Source organism: Narcine bancroftii, chromosome 4 (genome assembly GCF_036971445.1).
Source record: "Narcine bancroftii isolate sNarBan1 chromosome 4, sNarBan1.hap1, whole genome shotgun sequence".
NCBI classification, from domain to species: Eukaryota; Metazoa; Chordata; class Chondrichthyes; order Torpediniformes; family Narcinidae; genus Narcine; species Narcine bancroftii.
Window position 1 is genome coordinate 304767012 of NC_091472.1, and position 24773 is coordinate 304791784.

Consider the following 24773-nt stretch of genomic DNA (forward strand, 5'->3'; position numbering starts at 1 on the left):
TATTGTACCACCAGGAAAGCCACCACTAGTTTCCCAATCAAACTGGCTACCTTTTTTATGGAGGGATGAGACGCTGTTATGAACCCTCTGAAGGCTATTTTATTCTCTGCCAATTTATCCTCAGGCATGGTAACTTTCATAGCTTTTGTATCAATAATGAAGCCAAGGAATTTTAGCTTCTTAGTAGGTACCAGCACGGATTTCTCGCGGTGAATAAAAAACCCCACATGGCTTAATAATCAAGGTGGCTGCTACTGCCCTTTTTGAATCCTCGAGCGACCTGCCAATAATAAGGGTATTGTCTGGTAACCTATTACCATGTGCCCCTCTTTCCTGAGCCTTGCAAATACCAGCTTCGGTAACTTGGTAAATGCCCTGGGCACTGAGCTCAGCCCATTCAGCAAAGCCTTATACTGCCATAGCTATCTCTTCCAGGTAAATTTCAAGAATTTCTTGTACAGTGGGCAATTGCGACCAAATAGAATGCGTCTTGCAAATCTATCAAGGCCATGTGAAAGCCCTTACATAACAGCGGTATCACAGAAAATTTATCCATTTTAAAATGTCTGTACAAGACATATTCATTAAGATCCGATAGATCCAGTATCACTCTAGCGCTGCCACTTCTTTTGGGTCAGTGAAGTTGTTTGATGAAAAATCATTTTTTCATGGCTACAACGTTCAATAATGTTTTTCTCATGGCATTCATGATCTCAGCATGTATAATTTCAGTCAGTTGTGCGCTGCGTGTGTATGTATATAGACTCTTCCTCCTTAGTGGAAGAGGTTTCTGGGGATCACACTCGTTTTTATAGCCTTTCGCTGTCTTCCGAATAGAAGCATCAGTGGTAATATTACACCATCTATCATAGCGCTAATCGACCACCAACTGTTAAAACCTTGTAATTATCAAGTGCATTCAACTGTTTTTGCATAGCATTCACTTCCATGACCCACCTTATCTGCGGCTGGTGCATTCTGGGCCCACCTCCACGAAGCATTTTGAGAGGGAAAGTTCTGCTGCCGGTGTCACCAAGGAGGGTGTTGCCCCTTCTTGCCTGTGCTCTCGAACCTCTGACCACACCAGCCGCCGCCATCTGCTGCTCATTCAAATCTTTCACCTGTTTGCTGAGATCGTCACCAAATAGAAATTTCGTTATAGGGTTAGATGGTCTGCACAAATGACCGTATCTTACATTTAGGTCGGGCTTGATCAACTCCTTCCTGAAGACATTAAGTTCATAGTTTGCATGGGATAACAGCCCCAAAACATCTTCTTGTGTCTCTGATAAATTGTGTGAGAGCGTTTGTGTGAATGCAGTGATACCTTTTACCAGCAACTCCTGTAGTCTTTGCAATTTCATGTCTTTTGTCCTTGTGGGAACGTTCAAATTGTCCCACATTGCGAGGTTTACCTTGGGCACCTCCAACAGAGGGCAGTTAACAGGGCAGGAGTATTTCTTTATAGACTCTTCCAGTACCATCTCTTGAAAAGCATTCGATACAAGTTATTGACTCCGCAATATCATCCTCTAGCGGCTGGCCGCTAGACCCCTTGGGAACTGCAAACTTTGCGGCAATCACCAATATATTGCTCTCATCCTGAGCAGTGAATGGGGATTTGGGTGACTTGGCCTCCATTACTGGCCATTCATCATCACCCCATGTATAATCATAGAGGTTCTCCCCCTGCTCTAATGGTGTTGGAAACTTACTCACCATGGCCTTCACCAGTTCTTCCAATTTATCCAGATGACTTACAATTTTGTCACTGGTCGAGGGCTCTGCTCTCATACAGGTCTTCCTCTTGGGCCCCGATCGAACACCCTTCCCCGGGCTTTTTGTGCAGCTGGCAGCAAATCTTGCCCTAAAGCAGGCGGTTTCACTACGTGATTCGTGATACATATTTTATCCCATAAAACTGCCCTCTGCTCTTGTGCGGGTTACTCTCCACTGCTGATCAATGTACTGAGGTCCAATCACCTCATGCAGTGGCATAACGGTATCATTGCCTGTTTTTAGAGACCCCCGACTTCCATGAAGCTAGGCAGCCAGCCTTGGGCCTCACCTTCAGCGAAGGGAGGCCACTGCCGCCAGATTCCACCCCCAAAGGAGGTAGATCGGCCTTGTTGATGGAACTTTGGCACTGTTGAAGCGCTACAGGGGCTCTTATTGGAGGCCTTCCTCCTCAGGCTCCTGCCACCTGACCTCCATCCCAGCCCCTCAATCAGAACCCGGGAACCTCTCACCGGTCGCCCCACACCTTTTCCTATACACTACCTCCAGAGGGCTACATCGGGGCCTCCCCTCATCTTCCACCGGTCATCCCGGAATATTTTCCATTCACCTTCTCCAGAGGGCTTGTTTGAGGGTTTGATTCCATTTGTAGATCGTTCTTCCTGCGCTCTAACACTGTTTTAGCACTTTTTCCGCTCCCGCATGAAAAACACATGCTGCTCCTCTGCAAGTCACAGATGTAATGGTTGCACATGCAAAGAATAATATGTCAGACAGATCACAAACACTCCTCAGGAGGTAGGTGCGGATATGTCAATGGCTACAAGACTTCATGAAAAGAAATACAGATGCTACACTGCAAGATGCAAACCACAGAAAGGTGGCCAGATTACAAATTGTGTCGAAGTATTTTAAAGATCCTGCAGAATTCTGGAAAAAGGTCCTGGGAAAGATGAGACCACGATTAACCTGTATCAGAGTGATGGCAAGAGCCAAGTGAGGAGGTGTAAAGGAACTGCCCAAGATCCAAACCATACCACCTTTGGCATGGTTTCACTATGGACAGCACTGTAGATGAACAGTAATCCTAGTTAAAGTCCACAAAATATCATAAATTAGAAAGAAAACTCAAAGCGTCTATTTTTTTTAAAAACTTTATTTATAATCAATAGATAGATACAAAATACAATGTGATACATATTTTTTCCCATAAAACCGCACTCCCCCATCCCTATCCCTCCCACCCCCCACTAACCTACCCCCAAAGAAAAAGATGGAAGAGAATAATTAAAGCAATACATTCAGACCACACCATCCATGTAAGGGAAAATATTTTAACAGTTAGAACACATCCAATCCATGTATGGGTTCCAAACCTTAACAAAAAAAGAATAATTATTTTGTAAATTATGTTATCTTCTCTAAGGGAATTCATGACCTCATTTCCATATGCCATCATTGAATATTAAATTGAATCTCACTCTTCCATGTAACTACAAGACATTTCCTAGCTACTGCTAAGGCCAACCTCAAAAAGGCAATTTGATATTTATCTAATTTTAACTCTAAACACAATGATTTAATATTACCTAGTAAAAATATCATAGGGTCAAATGGAATTTTAAATTGAAACACAACTTCCAAGAATTCTTTAATTTTATTCCAAAAAGGTTTAACCATCTCATATAGCAAACAGAGTGCAAGAAGGTTCCTACTTCCTCATGACATCTAAAGTATAAATCTGAAGTGACATATTTAAATGTCTTCAATTTCAGGGGAGTTAAATATAATTGATGAATAAAATTATAATGAACCAGTCTATACCTCACATTCACAATTTTAGTCATTCTCTCTTCACATAATGACATCCATTCTTCTGGGGGGGGAGATAGATATTTCCACGTCTTTCTCCCATTTCACTCTAGTCTTATCTACATCTGGCTTGGGGGTTTTAAATCGGCAATAAATTATACATATTCGATATAAAACCCTTCCTAGCGCCATCAATAATTAAACTCTCAAATTCAGATCTTCTAGTAAGACACAAGGTATGCCCAAAATTATCTAACAATAAAGCTTTAACCTGATAATAAGTAAAAAGAATTCTCAAAGGTACATCATATTTCTCATTCTTTGAAAGGAAATAAAATGTCCTGCCTCATAACAATCTTTTACCAATTTCACACCTTTTTGTTCCCATAACTTCAATAATAGATTATTGATCGCAAATTGTAAAAGCTTATTTTGAAATAAAGGGGTCATAGCCGAGATTTTACTTGCCACTTTCTCCGGTGCCGGAGCTGCCCCAGATGCTGAGATGGAACTGCAATGTTTGTTTCCCAAACTGGCATTTGGCCTTGTTGACCGTGAGGCCGAACTCTGCCAGCTGGGCGAACAGGGTACAGAAATGGACTTTGTGCTCTTTACGGCTGCGGCTGACAACCAGAATGTCAGCCAGGTAGATAAAGACAAAGTCCAAATCCCTACCCACCGCGTCCATAAGGCGCTGGAATGTCTGGGCTGCATTATTTAACCCGAACGGCATCCGGAAGAACTCAAATAGGCCAAATGGGGTGATAATTGCAGTTTTTCCAACGTCGTCAGGGTGGACTGGAATCTGGTGGTATCCCCGCACTAAGTCGACCTTAGAAAAGAACTGCATGCCGTGGAGGTTGGCCGTGAAATTCTGGATATGGGGAACCGGGTACCTGTCTGGAGTCGTGGCATTGTTTAACCGCCTATAACTCCACAGGGCCTCCATCCACCAGATGATTTCGGGACCACGTGTCGAGGCATCGCCCCTGCACTGTCCAACTGCCAGATGATGCACAATTCCTGGAGAATTCCTCCTTCGCCTGATTCAATTTTTGTGGTGGCAGTCGTCTAGCTCTGGCATGCCACGGGGGCATTGTGTGGCGATGTGGTGAAACACTCCATGTCAGGGAAAAGCAACATCGAAGCGTGGCTCCAGGATGGTGGGAAACTCGCTGAAAATCTCAGTCTACTCGTCCCTAGCAGCATATCTGCACTCTACGGGCGCCATAAGTCTTGATTGCGGAGCCGTTGGCCGCAAATATACATTGCAAGTGCGAGCAGTAGCCATTCAGACAAATGTACTCACGTGATCAACTTTAATGGCAGATTTGGAGAACATTATGTTTTTTTTTTAAATCAAGAGAAATATATAGCAACATGACTGATTTCTGTTTCAGGCTGAATTGACATAGTACATGAATGAGACAGCAGCTTACTTTTTGCAAAGAACTCAATTTTTTCACATGCAAAAAGCAGTATTTCAGTATTCCATACAAAGCACTTGATGCAATAATTACAATTTATTTAGCTTTCCAAATATTTAAAGCACATTCGCACACATTTCTAAATTGGCAGTATATGAACAAAAAAATTGCAGCTACACCAAACACCTGGGTATCTCTGGACCATATTGGTCCCTGTAATACAATAAACTTTTGTGTAAACTTCATAAAAATATCTTCATTGTACCTCCTTAACAGCATGTGAATTTAATCTCGACTGACCAAGAACATTATCCAAATGAACTTCTTTTAAATATTAAATATACAAAGGACTAACTAATCCCATTATCACATATCATGCTTAAAAATATTTTAAAAATGGGCTTTTTTTGCTGACAGTGAACATAAAGTTTTATAGCGCGCACACACACCATAGTTTATTTCCAGTTAAACACCAACCTAATTCAGCTTCGAGCGTACAAGATTTTAAAGCCTTAAATAGTCTGTAAAGTAAAAAAATAACATGAATCCAAGTATCTCTTGTGTAATGGGATTAAAGGGGTCAACTAGTTTTAAATTATGATTGGATTGCAATCCTTCCATTTTGCAGGTCATTGTACACATTAATATCCAGCAACCAAAAGGCATTGTGACATGACAAGCAATAATGCAACCTTTGCTATTTAATCTTATAGGTAATTTAGACTTAGTACAAAAAAAATACAATCAAGATTACTAAATCTTTTCTTCAGAAAGACTATTATATTACTATGAGTTACAATTAGTTAAACTTTGTCTAATCAGTTTAACCCATGTGTTATTGGTAATCTGTCACAATCAATTGTTACATTAGGGGTAAAATATTAAAGCTCTAGCTACATGCTGAGTTGTAGGCAACTTTACTATTGTGTATTAATAGCAGATTCTTCATCCTTACTCATTTCAATATCCATTTCATTTTCTTTTGGTTGTTCATCATGCTCCTCTTGGTCAAATTTTAGCTGACCCTCCACAGGAGCAGATTCTTCTTTTCCACTTTCATCTGGCCTAGTATTATGAAGAGATGCAACACTTTGACCTTCAGCTTTCTCACTTGGCTCTAGAATACAAAAATAATTTAAACCGTTGGAATAAATGAGAAATTACTGTTGAAGGACTGGCAATTCTCTTGTCACAGACAAGTAGGATTGCTGAACATTCATCACAGGAGAGATGCAAAAGTATTACCAGTATGGACAAAATATTTTCAAGTTTACTTCTTAGGATATAGACAAAATAAAGCACAATTAACATTTTATAAAACTTGTGGAATGATGCAAATAATTCTGTTCAAGTAATCCCAACCTTGCAATCTTTTCTCCCATAGCATTTGTGGTTCTTGTTGAAACCATGGGAGGCACAGTTATAAAAGTGGCCAATAAACATACTCCTTTGCCTTTGTGAAAATATCAGTGCTCCACAGGAGAAGTAATATTTTAAGCAACATTAGTTCAGGTCTACTTCATAGCTTTTAACGCACAAAAAAAATTCCCTTCTCTGACCATTATATCTAGTTTTCTTTGATGTTTTGCTTGATTTTTATCACAGTATATAGCAATTTATTTCTTCTAAAGACTAAAATTGAAAATACCACAATAAAGCTCCTCCTCTTGCAATTTCTTTCCAGGAGCTAGTTTACATTGGTTATTGCAGTATAGACAGAGCATGGTGAAAAGAATGAGAAATAGATTTCCATAATGCATTTCCTGTTCTCTCAGACAAGATGATTTGCAACTAATACAGTGCAACTCTGATTGTCCGAAATGGTCGGGACCAGGCCCATTTCAGATAAATAGTTTTTATGGAAGACCAGTCATTTTTAAAAAAAACAGCCCAGTAGCAACAGCAAGCCACTTGTAACAGTGTTTATACAACAACAAACAACAAGGAAAGGCCTTTTAAGCATTAAAATATAGTTTAATTCTCACCAAGAAATGCTGGCCACTACTGAAGCCCTGATCGTACCAGGAGCACGAGGGCCCCGCTCCTGCCTGAGGGCCCAAGCTGCTGGCACCAGGGTCCCGAGATCCTGCTGCTTGCATTGCTGGCGCACTACCACTGCCACCGGGAACCCGACATCCCCGGTCGATTTGGCTCAGAAAAATTTTTTGGATAACTGAGGATTATGGAGAATCCAATTTCAGATAATCGGAATTGGACTGCATATGGAGAAATTTCCAACAGGTTCAGGATCCCCAATGAAATGCAAAAGGAAATTTCTAATAATAAAGAAGCATTTGCATCAAGGGCAGCCTCTCTGGAACTGTGCAAAGCAAATTAAAAGACAAATGACAATTCCCACTTCGGTCCCACTTGTCCTTGCCAATCAAGTTATCTACTAAACCACCCCTATTTGCTTGCTTTCAGAGCATATCACTAAAACTTTTGCATCCATGTAAATATTTTTGTTAAAACATGCTAATTATACCCACCTCTACCAATTCCACCATCCTATGTGTTTTAAAAAAAAGTGCCCCTCACATCCCTTTTAAATCTTTTCATTCTCACCTTAGACCCTTTTTCTCAAGCTTTAGATTCCTCCACCCTGGGATAAAGATCATTTTCCTTATCTACGCTCTCATGATTTTATAAATCTCTAAAAGCTCCTTCCTTGGCTTTCTATACTCCAGGGAGGAAAGTTCCAGCCTATCCAGCTTTTTTTGTTTAAAAAAAAAACGAGCTCACCCATCCTGGTAATATTTTGTGAATCTTTTCTGCACCTTTCTAGCTTAATAATCTTTCCTATAGCTAGGTGACCAGTACTCCACAATACTCCCAAATATCTCATCAACATTTTGTACAGTTGTAGCATGACTGCACTGCCCTTGTACTTGGTGCCAAAATTTCAGTTGCATACACACACAATGAGGAAAAATTGGTATTTTTTTTCAAAAAAAATCAGCATGTTTGATCAATTATGTGGTTCCTCAGTTTTTTTTTTTAAAAACCTTTGGTTCCATAATTTTGGACATTACTCATTGTTTCTTGTTTAGTTCTAGTGTTTTCTGATCAACTCAAGTTTAGTTCATTGATTATTTGATAACTTACCAAAGCGAGCATATAATTTTAGTCAGCACTGATTTATTTCTCCCCTCCCCTGCCATCCCCTCTAGAATATGAATTTATTTAGTTTTTAAACCTAACATTACACTTTCTGGTGAAACGTCTTTGAATCGTTTTGCAGAACGTCTGATGCAAGATTTAACTACATGAACAGAAAAAATAACCTGTAACTTCCCTCACAGGGAATATCATAATTCAACATACAAAATTTATCACTTTAGCTATTTAACAATGGAACAAACAATTTTACTCTCAGATTTGCAAGACCAATGTCAATATTTCTGGCTAAGCCAAATACTCTACAAGCTGTAGTTGGATTCCATACTTGTCCAAGCTGAACATTGCGATAAACAACCTCACTCATGTCTTCCGTGGATCTGTGATGATGCCCTCGTTTCCAGAAGGTTCATGGATTTTGAAAACAGTGTTTTAGTATGTGTCCAACACAAAAAGAGTGCCATACCATCCTTGGTCTCAACTCTGAGATGTTTAATTGGGCTCTTTGGGATATGCTAGAGATTCTATTGCTAATTTTCCCCAAGAATTCTAGTCACAGTCCCTTAATCCACATTTAAAATCAAATGTGAAATCAAATATTCACTTTAGTTTAGAAGAATTTACTGTGAACAAAAATTGGTGTTCCTTTCAATATTGCAATGATATTGCCATTCCAAAAGTACTTAATTGCTTGTAAGCCATCAGGAATATTCTTCATCTTATTTCAATACAATCTTTCTCCCTAATGGATTTGGCTCTCCCTTTCTCAATTTTTAAATCTAATGACAAAAATACTATTTCGTAAATCTCAGGTGCCTCATTGCCTTCGTTCACAACACTTCCATCAAGTCCCATACTAAAAGTATTTTGAAGTGAAAAATGTAGGGCTGGTCTGTTCAAATGCTCAATCCTAATGACATCAGCTTCATAAAGCCTGTTGAAAGAGCTGACGGTGTTTGCAAGTAAAATCCTGAAATCATAGAGGACTGTACTCAACATGCAGTGGCCACAAGGGTTGGCAGATTCCAGGGGAGCAGCGGACCAGTACAGGATACCAGGAAGCAGGGAGAACACCCGTCATTGAGAAGGAGCAGAGACTACCCAACAAGATGGTTACCATGGTAGCAAACAGTGAGGGGCTCAGTGGCTGAGGAACCCACACAGACCGCAGACAACTTGCTGTCTGGGGACCCGCACTGGCTGCAAGAGATTGGTTCATGGTTCCCAGGTATCAGAGCCAAGATTCAAGAGCAAGAAGGGCTCCCGAAAGGCCTTGGGTGCTGAAGTCTTCTCGATTCTGCTGGGGGTTTGGATCTGGACCTTAGGTTGCCGATGATCGAACAGGGGTCTGTGCAGCTATGGGAGCAAATCCATGGACACTCTGATTTTGAAGGAACTCTCTTTTGCTTCTCTTTCTTACAGCAAGGGGTGTTGAGCAACACTAATGGTGACGTGGTCTCTGCAATTCTATGTAATATTGAATGTTCTGTACTATTACATACCAAACGAATATTGAAAAGTTACATGCTATTTCCCAGCCAAATTTGTCTTCTGCATACATGATGACAATTTCTCAAAACTGCTTATTTTCGACATAGGGAAAACCAAAATTGCGCACAAAATCAGAAAGGCATAGAATGCAGTTGTTTGGCCCTTTGCGTCTTTCCTATGGAAAAATCCCCCAAAAGACGCAGATGCTGAAAATAAAAACAGAAAAAGCTGGAAATACACTGCAAGTCAGGCAACGTGTGGCAAGAAAAAATGCAATTAACAGTTCAACTGAATAACAACTGAAAGAGGAACATGATTGTTTTCTCACTTTTTCAGTTCTGACAAAATTTTAGTTTTTCTTCTCAACAGTGCTGCCCAAGCCTTTCCAGCATTTTCTGTTTTTATTTCAGAATCATTGCCTGTCAGGTTATATACATTAATTTATTGCAGACACTTATTTTACAATAGTACTAAGAATAAATTTGGAGAACAGCACAAAAGGATTACAGGTCAAGTATCCCATATCTGAAGTTCCAAAAACCGAAGATAATTTTTTTTAGTGTCGACATAACGTCACAAAAGTTTTTTTTAAATCACCATCTGACTTTCCCGTGTGGGGCTCTGATGCTCTGTGGGTGCCAATTTGGTGACAATATAGCTCTATGGCACAAAACAAAATCTTTGCTTCTGGGATCTCAAGCTCACAGGCAGGAGTGTGAACCATAGTCGGGGGCCAGTGGTGGCAGAAAAAGACAAAAACTATTGTTAATGCGGCAGATGACACTGAAGGAAATACTGACACTGGAGGAAGCATTTGAAAAAGCCATCGAGGAGAATTTCTAGTGTTTGGTGCTGCATTCATCTTCTTTAGTAAGCAGAGATCAAGTTTTTTTGGTAAGTATTAAACACTATTTCATGTGAATTTTCCACTTGTGGCGTTATTTTAGCAGTCAAAAAGCCTCCCGTTGTTTGTTGTTTTTGCTTAACAGCTGATGCAGGCATTCTGCTGATGCCAATGAGCTGTTTAGTTCTATAAACCGAAAAATGTTTGGTCGCAAGCATTTTGTATACAAGGTACTGTACGTCTAAAATTGCAATTTTACTCAGCTTTCAAACATTGCTCGTTGCTCAGTGCAATCCATTTGCAATTTTTGAAATATGTTGAAATGTGCTCACCATTATCAGTTTGATCATGTACCAGAGCTGGAGAGCCAACTGACTCTGGGGAATCAAAATGTGCTCTTCTTTCAAAATTGAATTCTGCAAGTCTTGGAGCCTGAGGCCTTGTTTTCCGTGCCGGATTAAGAAAGAAACAGTATGCACATCTAAATGCTGGTGATGAGAAAAAAAAACTTTTATGCAGTTAAAAGCAGATTCATAGTAAACATTTTTTTTAAACTGACAGAAATATCATACAAATTAAGCCACAAAAATCCACCAAGTCTATTAGCATTTTGTTTGAGTGTTTAGTCACATCACATAACCACAGTATTTTATAGAAAGCTCTATAATGGAACTAGTATCAGACAGGGAAATACAAACGGTGAATACCTTGGCACCCTGTTTTAAGATTATGCTTTTAATTGCTGTACAAGAGACATGCTTGCTGCTTGATCAAAAACATTAATACACAGCTGAAACTAATTCTTCTTTTAAAAGGACGACAGAAAAGTGTGTAGGACTGATGAAGGAAGATAAACAGGGAAAGCCAGAGTTCTTTGATGTTGAATAGACTTTAACATTTAAATGAAATACAGTATAAATTGGTTCATCACTTTCCCAAGCCAGGCTCCTCAGAATCCCTAAGTGACAAGTAGTGATTTAATGCTCATTTGGTTCTTTAATGTTATTTGGAAATTAAATTTGAAAAGTTGACCAGTCAGCACTCAGTACAGTAGTGCATTACACAGCCCTGAAGACGGGTAAACCTTGTTTCTTGCAAAGCTGTGCCTAAATTTTCTTGGCAGTAATAAGCTTTATGCCTTCCATAAAATACTTTCTAGGAAAAAAATTACTGATCACCTTGGCTCTATCCCTCATGATTTTGTGCACCTTTGCAAGGTCACCCCCTCAGCCTCCTGCACCAGGAAAATAAAAGTCCTAGCTGTCATATTTGTGGCCCGAAATGTGAAGTTAATAAAACATTAAACACAAGTCTTATCAGGTAAACTTCTTAGTGTCTTTTTATTCTCCGGTTTCCTTTGTTCTCCTGCTTGTGCTCTTATCTCTCTCTCATACCACGTGACTTCCGGTACATCTCATACATATTCATTATCATGACATCCCTCCATTAATCAGAAATAAACTTTACCTTCACTTACCAATATCCCTCGGAAACCTACAAACATCGTAACTAATGGTAATACTATAACTCAACTACATAAAGTTTACTTCCTACAGCACTCATACATGCACTTTATGATATAAGATTAAAATACTGTCCCAAAGTTCTTATCAAAACTATGGCACAAAGTCTTCGTATCGTTTGGGCACTTTCCGGTTTCGTTTCAGCCTGCCTGCGATATTGTCGTCGCTTCTCGGTTGTTCACTCTCGGCGTCGGAAATACTGCTCGCCACGGCTTCTGGCGCTCTAGTCACTTCATCAGGAGTGCTGGTAACTGCCTCTGGAACATCATCAGGTCTCTCAGTTTCAGCATCTCGTATTGGCCTTTCAACCTCTTCACTCGATGTATCTCTGGACTGGTACCTTTTTTACACTTGATACATTTCTCTTATACAGGACTCCAGTCGGAGACTTGACAGTCACCATACTGCCACTTCTGGATACGACAGTATAGGGTTGATGGTAATAAGGTGTGTCTAGCTTACCACCAGTTTCATGCCTCACTAGAACATTATCTCCTGGCATGATGTCTGAGTACTTGGCTCCACGTTTCGAATCTGTGTACAGCTTTGCTGCACCTTTCTTTTCAGCATTGTGGTCCCTCATCTCCTGGTCGTCTCGGATTTCCTTTATTTCTGGCATTTTTGTGCGGATTTTTCTCCCAAAAAATGCTTCTGCAGGACTTTTTCCAGTGGTTGCATGAGGCGTTGCTCGATAGACAGCCACATAAGATAGCAATGCTTCTCGCCAATTTTGTCCTTCTGCGTGTGTAATCCTCAATCGTTTTTCAATGGATTGATTTTGTCTCTCTACTTCTCCATTGGCTTGCGGCCATTTTGGAGTTACTTTATGATGGTGGATACCTGTGGTCCTCATGTATTCCGTAAATGTCTCTGAAATGAATTGTGGACCATTGTCAGAGTATAATGTAACAGGTAATCCATATCTTGCGAATATCTCTGCTAATGCTTGTATTGTTTTTTCAGTGGTTGTGGACTTCAACACCACGTACTCATAGTATCTGCTGTAGTAATCTATCACTACCATAGTTGATTCACCCGTCGGTAAAGGTCCAAGAAAATCAACAGCTACGTCGATCCATGGTCCTGTCGGAAATTGCATACTCCGGATCGGTTCTGGTGGATTACTCCTACTTGTGATTTGACATCCATGACAAGTTTTAACAAATTTCTCTGCGTCTTTATCACAACTTGGCCACCATACCTTGGTCCTGAGGTTTTGCTTGGTACCAACAATACCTAGGTGTCCTTCATGCGCTAAGGATACGATTCTCGGTCTCAATCTTTGCGGTATCACCAATCTGCAACCTCTTAATACACACTGTCCGATGCAACAAAGTTCGTCTTTAATGGGAATGTAAGCCTTGTGAGTACACTTGTCCCATTGTCCACTCTGTATGCATTCTCTTACTTCCCTGAGTTCTGGATCACGTTCGGATTCTCTCTCGACTTCCTTCGTAGTCACAGCTTTCGGTGTCGCCTGAATAGCTACGAAGCGTACAAAGCTCTCTGTTTCTGTTCCCAATTCTGACTTGGAATGTGGACCTCCATCCTTCACCAATCTGGACAGCGGATCAGCAATGTTTGCTTTCCCTGCTATGTGGATTACTTTATATTTGTAGGGTTGTAGTCTGAGTACCCATCTCTCTATTCTGGCACATGGTTTGGATCTAGGTGCATAGATCACCTCTAATGGCTTATGATCTGTGATGAGTTCAAATTCAATGCCGTATAAATATTCATGGAACCTCTCACAGGCCCATACAAGTCCGAGTGCTTCTTTCTCTGTCTGAGAGTATCTTCTTTCCATATCTGATAACGATCTGCTGGCATAGGCAATGATTCTTGGTCCTCCATCATGCATCTGGACCAACACGGCTCCTAAACCAACCTGGCTGGCATCCGCTATGACTTTGGTTGATGCCGCCGGATCGTAATATCCAAGAGTTTTTGCATCTGTCAGGCTTTGCTTCAGCGCTGTGAACGCATTCTTCTGCTCAGATCCAAAATGAAAAGGTACACCTTTCTTGGTTAGTTTCCTTAGTGGTTCTGCCACTGTAGCGAAATTAGGAATGAACTTTGCACAAAAATTGACCAATCCCAGGAAACTCCTCACCTCTGTTGCGTTCTGAGGTGCACGTGCCTCTGCAATAGCTTTCACCTTGGCCTCTGCAGGGTTTAGTCCTTTCCTTGTAAGTCTGTCTCCCATGAAGTCCATTTCTGACACACCAAACTGGCACTTGTTTCCATTCACGGTAAGGCCTGCCTCCTGTAGTCTAGATAATACACGCCTCAACCGTTTGTCATGCTCTTCCTTCGTTGGTGCATGGACTATGATGTCGTCAGAAATGTTGGCAACTCCCGGAATGCCTTGAGTCACTCGATGGATTTCATACTGGTAGATCTCGAAGCTGCATTAATTCCAAATGATAGTCTCTTGTAACGATACAATCCACAGTGAGTCACAAATGTTGTTACAACTCGGGAACCTGGATCCAGCTCTAATTGATGATAGCCCCATTTCAGATCAATTTTTGAGAATACCTTGCTGGTAGTTAGTTCTTGAAGTATTTCCTCCACTGTTGGTATAGGGTGTCATTCTCTAATTATAGCTTCATTGGCCATTCTCATGTCAACACATAGTCTTATGTCACCCTTTGGTTTGGGCACAATCACTACGGGACTGACCCATTGTGTCGAATGTTCCACCGGTTCAATAATGTCTTGTTCGATCAATTCTTTAATTTTGGCTTCGACTTTCCCACGAAGTCCAAACGGAGTTCGGCGCATTGGCTGTGCCTTGTGTTTGACCGTTTCATCTACCGCTAGCTTCAATTGTCGACCTTTCAGCTTTCCTACTCCTTGGAAGACTGCGGGGTTCTCCCCTCTCTTCTATGACCATAAACTCTGCTTCGGTGTACTTATCTCCAGCTTCAACAGTTGCAGTAAAACATCCAATGGTCTGCAATGGCTTGGTTGCTGTGTATGGATACAGTTTCTTGGAACACTTCTTTGAGGTACAGATGATCTTTTTCCTTTTCAACTTCTCCCATAAATGTCGATCAATCACATTACTGTCACTGCCTAAGTCTACAATGACCTGAACTGTCACTCCACCAATGATCACTGGGACCTTCTCATGATGCACTTCATTCAACGTAAATTGGTAACAACTCTGTCCCTCCTGGGTATCATCATTGTCACCGTCTATCTGGCGAATGGTCTCTTTCTTTCCAGGATACTTTCCTTTCCCCCAGGCTTTGCCTTTGGAAGTTGTACTCTTCCTCTTCTGGTCTGCATTGGACTTGCTTTTGCACTTCTTTGCAAAGTGGTCCTTACCTCCACACTTTCTGCAAACTTTGCCTTTGGCCGGGCAATATGGGTCTTTTCCAAAGTGACCTCAGTTTCCACATCGATAACACTCCACATCCTGTGTCAACGTATATCTTGGCTGATTATGGCGATGTGAGAGCCTCTTAATTTGCTGGCTTGAGTTGTCTTTCAGGGTCATGGTATGAAATTGCCCTTCAACAGCCTCTAATGCAACAGCAATGACTAAAGTATCAGTGAGTTCCAACTCACTCCCTCTTTCCAGTAGACGTCTTCTGAGTTTATCTGATCTGCAGTGCTGTACGACTTGATCCAATAATTGGTTGTCCAAATCAGCTGGCATGTAATTGCATCCAACAGCTAGCTGGCGTAGTCTCGTCACGTACTGAGCAATTGTCTGGCCATCTTCTTGTCTCGTTCTCCGAAACAAATGGCATTGAAATGTAGCATTCGGTGTCACTACATAGTGTGCATTTAATGCATCTACCGCTTTCCGGTATTCATCCTTTCTTCCAGTATTCAAAAGTGTCTTAAATGTTTCCCTAACTGAGGGTCCTGCAGTGAAAAGAAGTAACGCCCTTCTCTGCGCTTTTTGTTCAACTGTACCGGTATCTAGAAATAGGCCACGACTGTCGGCGTAGGATTCAAATTCTTCCAGCCATGCCTTCCACTTCACACTTACAGTGCTTGCATCACCCGTTGGGTCAAAATGAGCAATTCCACTATGTGTTAGAAAGTCACAGTTTGCACCAGCCATGAGGAAATATTCCAGCCCCAAAAGTACTGAGTCAAAGTGAAAATTCTTATCACCTTGAAGTTGTCTGTAATCCTCTGTAATCTTGTTTAGTCTTTAATTTTCTTCAAGCTTCTTTCATCCTCATCGCCAATGTCACATTTGTGGCCCGAAATGTGAAGTTAATAAAACATTAAACACAAGTCTTATCAGGTAAACTTCTCTGTGGCTTTATTCTCCCGTTTCCTTTGTTCTCCTGCTTGTGTTCTTATCTCTCTCTCATACCACGTGACTTCCGGTACATCTCATACATATTCATTATCATGACACTAGCCTATCCAGCATCTCCATACAAACCACACCCTCCAGTCCTGGGAACATCTAAGTGAATCTTTTATGCTCCCTTTCCAGCTTAATGCATCCTTAATGAAATTACAGATCTACACACATTATTTCAAATGTGAGACTTCTTACAGCTATAACTTGACTTTTCATTCCTGTACTCATCGCCCTGACTAATTAAGGAAAATACACCAAATGTCATTTTCATTATGTTGTCCACCTGTATTATCATTTTCAGGGAACAATGTACCTGTGGCCCTAGATCTCTCCGTTCAACAACACTCGCCAGAGCACTGCATTTACTGCACAAGACCTGTTCTGGTTTCACTTATTAAAACACACCTTGCACTTAATGGAATCAAACACCATCTGCCATTCCTTGGCCCACTAACTCAGTTGATCAAGATCCTAATGTAATCTTTCACATTGTCCATACTACAACAATTTTAGTGTCTTCAAAAAAAAAAATGCCCACAATTCATTGCAAAAGGAGTATCCAGGGAAGAAACATTTCACAGAGATAGAATTTTAAAGATATGTGCATCCAAGTTTCCTTGCCCCAACATATACAATTTAAAGCTGCTTTCTTAAACAATTAAGTGCTACTGTTTCTGCAATACCATTACTGCTTTCTCTAATGTTAAAGAAATGGGGCTTCCTCCATCAATGGATTTCTTTCTTGGCTCCTTGTTATCAGTGCATGCTTGAATTCTATTCCACCTACAAACCCAGCCTCCAACTCAAAAACCTCAAATGTGAGCATTTCTTGAAATTCTTATTTACTCTAGACCACACATGTCAAACTCTGGCCCGTGGGCCAAATTTGGCCCGCGATATAATTATATTTGGCCCGCAAGATCATTTCAAAAATGTATTAGAGGTGGCCGGCCGATGCTGTTTTTTGGTAATGTCACCCCCACCATCCTCCCCCTTCATTGCACATCCTTCCCCATTGTAACATGAGAAATTGTAACACGAGAAGTCTGTCGATGTCATCAGCCGGCAAGCCGGTTGGAAGGCTCCCCGCGCAACCAGTCACTTCTCCCACCTGTCGAGCGGTGCGGCGGATGGGCGAGTGCCTGTGATTTCCCGTCGGCGCGACGGGCATGCCAGGCTGCGCACGGCCCCCAGGCAGCGCGAGCCCCGCGCGACTGGCACCGGACAGCCCTTCCACAGCGCAAGCGCACTTCTCCCGGTCGCCATGGCCTTCAGCGCTTGCACCCGCACAGACCCCAGGGACGGCTGGTTCGGCCCTGCACGTGAAGAGAGAGATGGTGGCTGTCCGCAAAGGCTGATCGGCAGCGCGCTGGGCCTGAGTGGGTGGGTAAGCAGGAGTGGGCAGAGGGTGTAGGTGAGGAGTAATGGGCAGGGGAAGTTATGGTGGTGTGAGGGGCAGTTAGAGGGAGGGATGAGTAGAAGGAAGTGTGGATAGGGAAGAGGTAAAAGGGGAGGGGCAGGGTGAGTAGGGGAGGGGTGATTAGAGGGTGAGAGACGGGTAAAGGGATGAACAGGTTGAGGGGAGAGGCAATAGAGGGGCGTGTATAGGATGGGGTGGGTAGAGGCAGAGCGAGTGGAGTGAGGGGTGAGTAGAGGTTGGGTAAAGGACTGGTCAGGTAGAGGGATGGTGGGTCGAGGGTGAATAGAGGCCTAGAGCCTGAGGAGTGAGCAGGAAATGCTGAGTCCTGATGCAGGCCAAAATGGACACAGCCTGTGAATGCTGACTACATCTCCACAGGGACCAAATAGGTTTCCCTCAGGTCAAGCAAAGGGTGAACTTGAGCTACCTACTCCTGACCTGTAACATTATCCTCCTAAAGTTATATCCTAAAGTTTAACATTACATATGTTGAAAGAAGAGAAAACATGCAGATGTTGTTGAAAATTTTCAATAAATATTTAGTTCGGCCTCGACATAGTCCAAGTTTTTAATTTTGGCCCTCCGTGAATTTGAGTTTGACACCCCTGCTTTAGACCCTTCACCTTTTCCTTACAATATTCAAACTTTTAAATTTTAATCAAGACATTATCTACTCCCTACCATTAACTGTACCTTTACAGATTATGTAAACTGTGGAATCAAGGCTGCACTGCTTTAATTTAAAAGAAACAGCATTGCAGGAATTGCAAACATGATTTGAAGCTATTGTAACAGGTGGGCTTTAGCATTACAAAGTTAAAAGGCATAGTTCATAAATACCAAGCGAACTACAACATATTTACAGTGCCTTTATCACAGCAATACATCAGTGTTTCACACAATCAATATCAAACAAAACTGAGCCCATTAAAGAGACATTAGGACAGATATTCAAAATCTTATTTAATGATTAAAGAATCATTAAAGAATAAGAATTTATTGCCAAGAATTTCATGACTTGTACACAACAAATTCTGATTCTCAGGAGTTAATAAGTTTAAAGGTATAATTTTAGTCTTGGCAATTGATGATATGAATAATTAAGCAATGAAATTATTAGGGGTATAGGAGAAGGGAGAAAATAAAGGGGCAAGACATTGCAGGTCAGGAAAAGAATACAAAGATGGAGAAAGGCAAAGCAGTAAAAAAAATTAAATTAAAAATTAAATTGCTCTTTAACCACCAACCAATATAACAAGCAGAGGACAAGCAGGATAACATAACTGAGATTAGTCAAAAATCTGCCAGTTTACAAAGGGGTTAGAACAATGGAGGCTATACAGGAGTCACATTGAGAAATACAAGCATGGAAAACATATTTCCCTATAGTGCACATTTCAGATTGACCATCTGCAGAAAACACCCGGAGAACAATTTATTCACCCAATGGATATTGCCCAATTATAATGGGATCAGGCAGGGTGGGGGATATCACACAAAGATATCCAATCAATTATTTCATTTATTTCTACTTTGCACTTTTCCAGAAGAAACAAATAATGCTTTAATGGACAATGGGCAGTTATGGCCAATGAATGTTATGTGCTAAATATAAAGCAATCTTGGGAAAAATCCACGAGTTAAAAATAATCTGATCAATAAAATGATATTGTATTTAGCTCATGTTCATACTTTATTCCAAGAGATTTGCTATACAAAGCATTTAGAAAGACAGGAACTGATTAGGGATAGTCAATGTGGCCTTGTGCATGGTAATCCATGATTGACTAACCTTATAGATTTTTGAGGTTACCAGAAAGTTGATGAAAGGCTATGGATATCGTCTATGTTGACTTTAGTAAGGCCTTTAAGAAGGTCCCGCATGAGAAGTTAGTTAGGTAGGTTCAATCACTCAGTAGGGTGAGACATTGGCATTATGGAAGATGCCAGACAGTGGTAGTGGATGACTGCCTCTCTGATTAGAGGCCTGTAACCAGTGGTATACCTCAAGCATCAGTGCTGGGTCCATTGTTGTTTGTCATCTATATCAATGATATGGATGAAAATATGGTCATTAGATTAGCAAATTTGCAGAGGACAACAATTGGAGGTTCAGTGTAGAGCAAGGAAGGCTTTCAAAGCTTGGGGAGGAAAGATGGGAGGGGTTTAAAAAAAAGGTTGCAGAGAAATCTGGTCCAGCTGGAAAAATGGGATGCAAAATGAGAGATGGAATTTAATGCAATGTCAGGTCTTTCACTTTGGAAGGCCCAATGATGGTTTTGTGAATAGAAGGGCACTGAGATATGAACAGAGAGATCTGGGACTACAAATACACAATTCCCTAATAGTGGCCTCAAAGGTAGACAGGAGTGTAAAGAGAGCTTTTGGCACATTGACCTTCTTAAATCAAACAATTGAGTACAGGAGTTAGGATGTTATACTGAAGTTATACAAGACATTTGATGAGGCCTAATTTGGATCATTGCATTCATTTTTGGTCACCTAACTACAATAAAAGATATCAATAAGATTGAACAAATGCAGAGGAGATTTTACAAAGATGTTTCCTGAAGTTGAAGAACCAGGTTTCAGGGGAAGGTTAAACAGGTTAGGACTTGTTAATAAACAAATTAAAAACACAATGATGGAGAAATTCAGCAGGTCAAACAGTATACTTTATATAGCAAAAATAAAGATACATAACCAACACTTCAGGCTTGAGCCTTTCATCAAGGTATAGAAAAATGTCGGCAGGCTTCCGAACAAAAGGGAAGGGGGAGGGTTGGGGAGGAGCATGGTCCCAAAGGCAGGAGATAATAGTTGGAGAAGGGAGGGGGGGGTACAGCACCAAGCAGGGAGAGGAGGGATGGCTAGATGAATAGAGAAGGAAGGGGATGGAGAGCTGAGGGAAAGAAAACAAGGGGAAGTGAATAGAGAGTAGTTTAGCAGAAATTGGAAAAGTTGATGTTAATGCCATCCGGTTGGAGAGTGCCCAGGTGATGTTCCTCCAATTTGAAATGGTAGGCCACTGAGAGGTCCCCGTCACTGATGCAGACAGAGCAAAGGTGCTCAGTGAACCTTATGTAGAGAAGGCCACAAAGGGAGCTAAGACTTTACTCCCTGGAGCTTGGAAGAATACTTCATTTGGACAATTATGGATCTTAATCTTCTTTTGCAATGTTCTTTCTCACTGACTTCATTCAAAAATAATTGTCAAAATGTATTAGCTTTAGAGATGTGCAATGGAATCTCATGTGTTTTCTCAAAATTAGATCCCAGAGAAAAAAAGGTGTTTCCAATGAAAGCGTTCAAATTATCAGCTGCATAAGAACAACATCTTGCAAAATGCTAAAAAAAATCTGCGCAGTAAGTACAAGAAATCCATTCACCAAATGGAAGAGAGCAAGTTTAATTTGAAGTACCCAAATTTTGAACTAATGTATTTTCTCTGGCTAGTAATATCTAAGCTCTTCTCAGTTGTACACTGCTTATCCGCTTATGCTGTCAAAATGGCTTCCTTCCACCCCCCCCCATACCATCCTAAAAATCTTGGAAAAACTGTGAACCTGGAAATCAGAAGAGAGCCTGAGAGTACAGCAAATGAATAAATCTATTCCATTGGAAAAAATAACATATAATTTAAAAAATAAAGTCACATTATTTGAACAAATTTGGGAACCGTACATGGAACACAACAGAGAGGGCTTGCCTCGGACCTCCACCCCCTAAAATGATAAGAAATCAAAATGACTTGATCCAGTGTGTAAAAGTAGATTTTCTTGTTTATTTTCATTGTGTGGTGACATTGTTTAATGGGTTTATTGTATTGTATATGTTGAACGTTTGGTGGGTAGGGAGGGGGGTGGGAAGGAGGGAGGGAAGGGAGGGGGAAAAAAGGGGAGAAAATGACACTGTATATTCAAGATGGAAATGTTTGTGTGTATTTTGGTTAATATGGTTCATAGTGTGAAAAATAAAAAATTTATAAAAAAGAATAAGCCTGATTTAAGAGTTAAAATGATCAAGCTATATGGTTATGGTCTCCAATAATGCTCCATTGACCATGGAAGAACTTTAAAAGCTTTGTCTAAGTAATGGCATATTCAAGTTACTCACTTCTGCAAGATTACAGAACAATGACAAGTAAACAATCGAATCATACTAATGTCAGAAAATGCAATGACTGTGGTTATGGGTAAAATGGCCATGTTAAAATATAGTTTAACATCATTTTAAGTTAGATTAAAAAATATTAAATTCATTTGTGGCAGCACACTATGCTGTTACAGAACCAGCAATCGGGACCAGAGTTCTAAACCCGCGCTACCTCTAAGGAGACTGTACGCTCTTCCCCGTGTCTGTGTGGATTTCCCCTGGTGGGGGGGGCGGAATCTGGTTTCCTCCCACCGTTCAAAAATGCACCGGAGGATGAAGGTCAGTTGGGTATCATTAGATGGCATGGGCCGTAAGGGACTGTTACCGTGCTGTGTCTAAAAAATATCAAAAACAACATAAGTCAGGTTTGATCTGAACTCAAGTTTGAATACTAATCTGTCAGTTCATCAAAACCATGTAAATGGTTAAAATGGCTCTTTCATACTTGCTTGATTTTATCTAAAAATACCGCAGACATTTTATATGAAAGCTGTAACAAATTTACAAAGAAATAGAATATTTAGAACAATTTTTTTGGTTTAATTATCTATACATTACCCAACATTCATGCATTTTGGGTGCATAATATTGGAATATTATAGAAATGGACTGAGATTTGGAGAAAGATGGCACATTAATTAGAGATCTTTCATGGGAATATTTACCCATTTTTTTAAAAATCCCTGTTCAATTTAAAAATGTGTAAAAATTTAAATTATTTGGTGCATTTTAGAATCAGTTTTGTTATGCTACCCTTTTGTGCAATCTTATTTAAAGAATTAAAGTGCAAGTGATTTAATATTGTAAGGTAAAAACATCATGAGATGGGACCGGAGAAGGAGTCACCCAGTACTAAGGAGTAACAGAATGCAGATGTGACCTTGTACACTCAAGATAAGCTTTGCACTAACAAGAATGATGTGCAGCAGACTAACAGAGAAGGATAGCAACAGTTTATTCATTGGACAATGTAATGGTATGATAATTTACTAAGTACGTATCCTGAGGTATAAAAAAAAACACCACTTGCTGATAACGGCAGAATGCGCCTTCTCCAACTAACACTGTTAGTTGCAAGTGTTACAATCCGGCAATAAAGAACAAAGAACCTTGATTTCGACTCAGTCTGGTGTTTGACTCACTCATTCTTGAACAAAGCAGACCTAACAATATGCAACCTTCAGGATGACTAGTTGAGTCCCAAAGAAAATCCATGGATCACCTCCTGCATTACTTTATATGAGAGTGAGGGAATGAGCTGAACAACTAGTCTCAATGGCATTGGATGAGGCAGAGAAAAATGTAGTGCTAGAAATGTAGTGGATAAAGGTTATTATCAGGCCAGGTAACAAAGGTTCCATGTTTCAATACTCTGCAATAGTAAAGGTTCCATTATTGGATCGCAATACTACGTTTAGAAGGTAACATGCATGAAATTCTTTAACTTGGTCTATCATAAGGAAAACTGAGAGTCACCACTTTGTCCAGTGTCCCTCACAGAAATGAGGCCCCAGCGAGGAACAAACTCACGACCTCTAGTTTACAAGACCAATGCTCTAACCACCAAGCTATCAGGTCCTCACTGAAAGTCCTCACTGAAACTCAAATATGAACTGAAAGGCGGCATTTTCAGTCAGAGCTCCAAATTAATAATCCAGAGACACAAGTTCTCATTCAACCAAGATTAAATTTAAGTAATTTAAATAGACAAGAAAATCTCAGTTGCATTAAAATTATTGGACTGCTGCAACAAAAAAAAAACACAACCTGGTTCACATACAACTTCTTTATGACCTCAAGGACAATTAATGGCAGTATAACCAATGCCAAAGAGAGAATTATTGATTAATCCTATCTGGTCATTAGAACAACATTTTTATAAATTACCTGGACAAATTGGATGGTCCTGTAAGTTTGCAGATTACACAAATAATAGAGGTGGATAGAGTTGAAGGTTATCATACGTCACAATAGGATAGAGACAGGATGCAGAGTAGGGCAGGTATGGAGTTCCATTCAGACGCAGGTAAGCATGAAGTCATGCATTTTGGAACATTGAACTTAAAGACACAATTCTTGTGTAGAAGAACAGAGTAACCTTGGAGTCCAAGTCCATAGATTTCTCAAAGTTGCCACACAGGTTGATATGTAGTTAAGAAGGATTATGATATGCTGGCCTTCATTAATTGAGTTCAAGAGCTGCAAGGTAATGGCACAGCTCTACAAAACTCTGGTTAAAACCACACTGGAATACTGTGTTCACTTCTGGTCACCTCACTGCAGGAAGGATGTGGAATCTTTGAAAAGGATGCAGAGGAGATTGGGATGTGGCCTGGAGAATCTGTCATACGAGGTAAGATTTACAAAGCTAGGGTTTTTCTCTTTGGAGTGAAGAAGAATGAGAGAGAACTTAATAGAGGTCTGCAAGATTCTGAGAGACACAGTTGGGGAGGACAGCCAGCATCTTTTTCCTGGGGCGACAGTAGGAAATAATGAAGATCTATTTATGGCAAGGAAAATAAAGTTTAGGGGAGAAGTCAGAGTTTTTTTTTAAAGATACAAACACAGTTTGTGAGTATGGCAGAGGCTGGTACGACAGGAAGATTTGAAGGATTTTTAGACAGGCACATGGATGCAAAAGAGGGATATGGATGTGAAGTAGAGAAGGTTTGTTGAGCAAGTAAGTAAAATATTATGGGCTGAAGGGCCTGTACAGTGTGGTAATGTGCCACGTTCCAGAACATGGTTGTTAAATTTAACTGGTTATTTCTTGATCCTTACAATAGTGAATCACTTTTGTGCTCATTAAAATAGTAAACTAATGGAAAAACAAACATTTTAAGGTAGCACATCTATTCACACAAAGCACCACTGTTTACTTTTAATGGATTTCCACAAAATCAGTTTA

The 24773-nt window shown here is 40.5% G+C and overlaps 1 protein-coding gene across 3 annotated transcripts in view; it reads right to left on the reverse strand.

Moving 5' to 3' along the window:
- Positions 1 to 4854: 4854 nt before the first annotated feature.
- The window catches only part of LOC138762200 (endoplasmic reticulum junction formation protein lunapark-like), a 122417-nt gene continuing 102498 nt past the window's right edge, over positions 4855 to 24773 (reverse strand). For all 3 annotated transcript variants that reach the window (XM_069935797.1, XM_069935798.1, XM_069935795.1), the window contains 2 exons: positions 10761 to 10916; positions 4855 to 6093 (listed from right to left, as the gene is read on the reverse strand). In XM_069935797.1, the coding sequence (XP_069791898.1) occupies positions 5897 to 6093; positions 10761 to 10916 (353 nt within the window). In that variant the 3' untranslated portion in view covers positions 4855 to 5896. The remainder of the gene's footprint in view (positions 6094 to 10760; positions 10917 to 24773) is intronic.